At 46.9% G+C, this 6623-nt stretch overlaps 1 protein-coding gene across 1 annotated transcript; it reads left to right on the top strand.

Moving 5' to 3' along the window:
* Positions 1–2530: 2530 nt before the first annotated feature.
* LOC100998272 (histone H3.Y) lies at positions 2531–5314 on the top strand. The gene has a single exon (XM_021939252.2). The coding sequence runs from the start codon at positions 4152–4154 to the stop codon at positions 4560–4562; it is 411 nt and encodes a 136-aa protein (XP_021794944.1). The 5' UTR covers positions 2531–4151; the 3' UTR covers positions 4563–5314.
* The last annotated feature ends 1309 nt before the right edge of the window (positions 5315–6623 follow it).

The following is a 6623-nucleotide window of genomic DNA, read 5'->3' as shown; positions in this document are numbered from 1 at the left end:
AGGGTGGAAGCGGGTGAGGAATAAAAGGCTACATTGGGTACAGTGTACACTGCTCAGGTGACAGCCATACCAAAATTTCCAAAATTCTGTGCATTAAATAACTTATCCATGTAACCAAACACTACCTGCTCCCCAAAAACTACTGAAATAATACTAATAATAAACAAACAAAAAGAAAACAGGAACATATACACCATGGACTGCTACTCAGCCATAAACAGGAATGAAACTATGTCATTTCAGCAACTTGGATGGAACTGGAGGTCATTATTCTCTGTAAAGTAACTCAGGAATCTATAAGCGAATAGTGCACCATCTCACCTAGAAGTGAAAATGGGTCTAAAGGCATGCAGTGGTATGCTACTAAACATCAGAGACTCAGAAGTGGGGAGGAGAGTGATGACAGGAGGGTGTGAGGAGGAGAAAGTGCCGTTGAGTAAAATGTAAACTAACTGGGTGATGAGTGCACTCAAATCCCAGACTTCAACACTATACAATTCATTTATGGAACCAAGAACAACATTGCTCCCCAAAGCTGTTGAAACACTTAAAAATTTAGCAACAAAAATAATAAGAAAAGAAGCTCAAATTTAAAACACTCATGTGACCTTTTGTAAAAGTACTGATAATCATGGAATCTCTTGTTCTGCTGTGTGCTGTATACCATGGGGTGGAGTATTAATTTACACAGGTATCACAAAAGTCTTTAATGGTGTTGAGAATTCACACAATTTCTATGGAACCTAAAACCACAGAGTACCCCTACAAATAATGAAATAACAAAGTATATTCAATGTTTTCTTAGCTCAGCTGTGACCTCAGGTCAGCAGGTCAGTGAGGTCAAGGCTGGCCTCAGGACCTCCTTAATTCCATCATGGGCAATGGCAGGGGTGAATCAGCTCAGTCCTTTTCAAAGGGAAAAGGAGCTTGGCAGGGGCTGAGGGAAGCCAACCTCAGTCACGTGATTCCTTTTCTCCAGGAAGCTTTGGCTTATCAGGAGTCAAATCTGCTGGAGGCTACAAGAGGAATTTTCATGAGTGTCACTTTTGGGGAGAGAAAATATCTGGGAGAGAATCCCTGACAGAGAAGTGACCATTTCAAATTTTCCCAATTTCATACGCCCCTCCGACACACTTCATTCTCAAAGGAACTGATAAAACCTCACGATCTCAGGCCTTGGTTGTTTGGGAGCAGATGTATACGTTGGCTAACTTTCTGACTTTGCTAAAAATTTTTTACATCAATATTTCCATGACGATGGAAAAATGTAAACTTTCAAGATTATCTTTCACCTAGAACTTGGGTATTACCCACCTACCATTCCTCCCGCAGTACATGCCAGAGGTTTGCCCCTCCCTTGGGTGTGTGCAGAAGCGAAGGACTTCATTGGATTTTCACAGCCTAGTAGGCTTGAGGATCTGAGTGAAGCAGGGAGTGCAATGGAGGGTAGCTGGGTGGGTTTAATGCAATCAGGCCCACTTATAAGAGGCAGGGCTTTACTGGACAGGATCTCAGTCAGAAGAGACTGCCTGCGAGGGAGATTCCTGGCACTGCTGTGAAGACCAAAAAACCCAGGACCTGTGGGAGACTAAACAGCGCTCACACAGACCTGAGAGCTGAAGTCCTCTGGGAGGGGCTGTTGCAGGGACTAAGTGTGGGAGGGGTGATGGCATGGATCTCAGCTCACAGGTTCTCTGAATCCTGAATCCACAGCACCACTGCCCTCGCTCTCTGGCTGCCGCCTGCAGCAGGTCAGGCTCGGCCCAAAGTAAGGAGGAAGCTACAGCCAGACATGGCGCTGTACCAAGCAGGCCGCCGGAAAACCTACCAACTGGCATTTAGGAAGCCCCTGGCCACCAAAGCCCAGGCAAGAGGTTGCCCAGCCTAGAGGAGGGATCAAGAAGCCTCACGGCCTATGAGCCCCACCAGCACCCAGAAGCTCCTTGAAATCAGAAAGTACCAGAAATCCGCAGCTGCTCTGTCGCATAGAAGCTGCACTCCAGCCTGGTGTTGTGAAATGCATGAGCCATCAGCCGGACCTAAGCTTCAGGCCAGCCGATGGCGCCCTGCAGAGGCCAGCGAGGCCTACCTGGTGAGACCTCTTTGAAGATACCAACCTGTGCCATCCACATGCCAGACGTCTGGTATGCCCAGAGACATGCAGCTGGCCCTTGCATCCGCCAGAGGGTGTAAGAGCGAGGTAGCTAAGCATAGGATTGGGGGTGAGCAAGGCAGAAATCAGGTCTTGGTGGTGTTTCTGTGTGCTTTTGTCAGCATGCGTAACTTTGCACAATTGAGGAATAAAGAGCTACATTGGGTACAGTGTCTGCGGCACTCAGGTGACAGCCATACCAAAATTTCCAAAATTCTGTGCATTAAATAACTTATCCATGTAACCAAACACTACCTGCTCCCCAAAAACTACTGAAATAATACTAATAATAAACAAACAAAAAGAAAACAGGAACATATACACCATGGACTGCTACTCAGCCATAAACAGGAATGAAACATATTGAACAATAACTTGGATGGAACTGGAGGTCATTATTCTCTGTAAAGTAACTCAGGAATCTATAAGCGAATAGTGCACCATCTCACCTAGAAGTGAAAGCTAAGCTATGGGTCCACAAAGGCATGCAGTGTAGTATACTAAACATCAGAGACTCAGAAGTGGGGAGAGTGACAGGAGGGTGACGGAGGAGAAAGTGCCCGTTGAGTAAAATGTAAACTAACTGGGTGATGAGTGCACTCAAATCCCAGACTTCAACACTATACAATTCATTTATGGAACCAAAGACAACTTGTACTCCCAAAGCTATTGAAACACACTTAAAAAAATTTAACAACAAAAAAATAATAAGAAGAAGCTCAAATTTTAAAACACTCATATGAACTTCTTTTGTAAGTACTGATATCATGGAATCTCTTGTTCTGTGTGCTGTACCTACATGGAATTGGGTATTAATTTCTACTACAGGTATCACAAAAGTCTTTTAATGGTGTATTTGAAGAGAATTCACAACTACACAATTTATCTATGGAACCTAAAACCACAGGTACCCCTACAAATATTGAAATAACAAAGTATATTCAATGTTTTCTTAGCTCAGCTGTGACCTCGGGTCAGCAGGTCAGTGAGGTCAAGGCTGGCTTCTCAGGACCTCATGGCATTCCCATCATGGGCAATGGCAGGGTAGATCAGCTCAGGCTCCCTTCCCCCTTCAAAGGGGAAAAGGAGCTTGAGGGGGCTGAGGGGAAAACCAACACAGTCACATGTGATTCTTTTCTCAGGAAAGCTTTGGCTTATCCGGAGTCAAATCTGCTGGAGGCTACAAGAAGATTTTCATGAGTGTCACTTTTGGGGAGAAAATGTCACAGGAGAATCCCTGACAGAGAAGTGACCATTTCAAATTTTTCCAATTTCCATACCCCCTCCAACCCCCTCCCGACACACTTCATTCTCAAAGGAACTGATAAAACCTCACGATCTCAGGCCTTGGTGTTTGGGAGCAGATGTGTACGTTGGCTAACTTTCGACTTTGCTAAAAATTTTTTTCCACTGTCAATATTTCCATGACGATGGAAAAATGTAAACTTTCAGATTATCTTTCACACCTAGAACTTTGGGTGACCCACCCACCTACCATTCCTCCCACAAGGCACATGCCAGAGGTTTGCCCCTCCCTTGGGTGTGTGCAGAACGCGGGGACTTGATTGGATTTTCACAACCCTGATGAGCTTGAGGATCTAGTGAAGCAGGGAGTACAATGGAGGGTAGCTGGGTGGGTTTAATGCAATCATCTGAGCCCCTTATAAGAGGCAGGGCTTTACTGAGACCAGAGATCTCCAGTCAGAAAGAGACTGCCTGCGAGGGAGATTCCTGGCCGCTGCTGTGAAGACCAAAAAAACCCAGGACCCTGTGGGGAGACTAAACAGCCCAGCCTCTGCCCCACAGACCTGAGAGCTGGTAAGTCTGGGGCTGGGTTTGCAGGGACTAAGTGTGTAGGAGGGTGATGCGCATGGATCTCAACTCACAGGTTCTCTGAATCCTGAATCCACAGCACCACTGCCCTCGCTCTCTGACGCCAGCACCGCCTGCAGCAGGTCAGGCTCGGCCCAAAGTAAGGGGAGAGGCTACAGCCCAGGCCATGGCGCGCACCAAGCAGACCGCCCGGAAAGCCACCAACTGGCAGGCCCCCAGGAAGCCCCTGGCCACCAAAGCCCCAGGCAAGAGGTTGCCGCCTAGAGGAGGGATCAAGAAGCCTCACCGCTATAGGCCTGGCACCCAGGCGCTGCGCGAAATCAGAAAGTACCAGAAATCCACGCAGCTGCTCCTGCGCAAGCTGCCTTTCCAGCGCCTGGTGCGCGAGATCGCCCAGGCCATCAGCCCGGACCTGCGCTTCCAGAGCGCGGCCATTGGCGCCCTGCAGGAGGCCAGCGAGGCCTACCTGGTGAGCCTCTTTGAAGATACCAACCTGTGTGCCATCCATGCCAGACGTGTCACAATTATGCCCAGAGACATGCAGCTGGCCCGCCGCATCCGCAGAGAGGGTGCTTAAGAGCCCAAAGGTAGCTAAGCATAGGATTGGGAGTGGAAACAGGCAGAAATCAGGTCTTGGTGGTGTTTCTGTGTGCTTTTGTCAATGTCTAATCTACCTTGAGGGTCATAAGGCACTAGTAGTATCAAGTGGGAAGTTTCAGTGAGCGAGTTTCAGCACTTCAACTCTACATCAATTTGCAAGAAACCTGTTCATTTTCACTGGACTACGCCTGTGTTTAGACTACTTCAAACCAAATAAATCTCTTCCTGATGGCAACTCGGTGATGTTTGTTTAACTTGATCAGTAGATGAGATCCACACTTTGACTTTTCCCGTATGCAGCTCTGTGTTTGCAATGTTCCCTGTGTCCTGGGCTGTTCCTACTAGTTTGCTATGAACACACATTCAACTCCACTTCCTAAAATACCAACAGACTCTCTATCCACAAGGCACTTCACATTATGGGAGGCAGTGTGACTGTGTTTGTGGGTAGGAAAGGGAAAGAGGAAGCCTTTAGAAGTCTGATGCTGTCCATCTCTGGCAGTTCAGCGTCCTAGAACGTGGTCACATCCATGGCCATGACTGGAATGACCCAGGTCTCGGTAGGGGAGGTAGTAGGAGAGGCCCTAGAAGTCTATGAGATGTAAGGAGACACACCCCCACTGCAGCCAAACCGTTTGAGGCAGGCAGACTGTACGATCAAGTTTAAGGAACACTTTTATTTATTTATTATTTTTATTTTATTTTATTTTTTATTTTTTTTATTTTTTTTTTTTGGAGACACAGTCTGGCTCTGTCGTCCAGGCTGGAGTGCAGTGGCAAGATCTTGGCTCACTGCAAGCTCCGCCTCCCGGGTTCATGCCATTCTCCTGCCTCAGCCTCCTGAGTAGCTGGGACTATAGGCAAGTGCCACCACTCCCGGCTAATTTTTTTGTGTTTTTAGTAGGGACGGGTTTCACCGTGTTAGCCAGGATGGTCTAGATCTCCTGACCTCGTGATGCACCCACCTGGGCTCCCAAAGTGCTGGGATTACAGGCGGGAGGCACTGCGCCCGGTCTATTTTTTTTTCCTTTTTGTTTTGAGATGGAGTCTCGCTCTGTCTCAGTTCACTGCAACCTCCAACTCCCTGGTTCAAGCGATTCTCTTGTCTCAGCCTCCTGAGTAGCTGGGATTACAGGCAAGCGCCACCAGGCACAGCTAATTTTTGTATTTTTAGTAAAGGCACAGTTTCACTATGTTGGCCAAGATGGTCTCAATCTCCTGACCTCGTGATCTGCCCACCTCGGCCTCCCAAAGTGCTGGGATTACAGGTGAGAGTCACCACACCCGGCCCAATTTTTCCTTTTTTTTTTTTTTTTTTTTGAGATGTAGTCTCGCTCTGTAGCCAGGTTGGAGTGCAGTGGCATGATCTCGGGCCACTGCAACCTCCGACTCCCTGGTTCAAGTCATTCTCCTGCCTCAGCCACCCAAGTAGCTGGGATGACAGGCAAGTACTACCATATACAGCTAATTTGTTGTAGTTTTAGTAGAGACGGGGTTTTACCATGTTGGCCAAGATGGTCTTGATCTGCTGACCTCATGATCTGCCCACCTTGGCCTTCCAAAGTACTGGGATTACAGAGGGCCACATTTTTAACAAGTACCAAAAAATTATGTGATCTTAGACTCAAGGCCAGAAAAGAAATCCTGGGGGGAAAAGTACTTGCTCCATGTTCCCTATGACAGAAGACTTTGTGGGCCAGAGCTTCAGTGTCTCAATCTACCCTGAATTTACCCACAATTTTAATATCTTCTTCAAACCCTTAAATTGGCCACATCTGGATGAAGGAAGCAACCTATATCATAATCATTTTGGCTAAATATTTGGATCATTTCTGACATCTGAGTTTTTTTCTACATCTTCCTATTTGGAAGAATAAACTTGTATGGGCCTTTAGCACCCTCCGGACAGCAAACTGCTTTGAAAGAGAAACCCCTTCCAAGAGACGATGGTGATTTCACACTGAAGACAGAAGTTGCTCTGCCTTAGGACTGCTCTTTCTGGGCTTTATTTTCTTATCATGATCAGTTACTAGTTCAT

The sequence above is a fragment of the Papio anubis genome, chromosome 5, assembly GCF_008728515.1.
Source record: "Papio anubis isolate 15944 chromosome 5, Panubis1.0, whole genome shotgun sequence".
NCBI lineage: Eukaryota > Metazoa > Chordata > Mammalia > Primates > Cercopithecidae > Papio > Papio anubis.
This window is presented reverse-complemented; position numbering and strand designations above follow the sequence as displayed.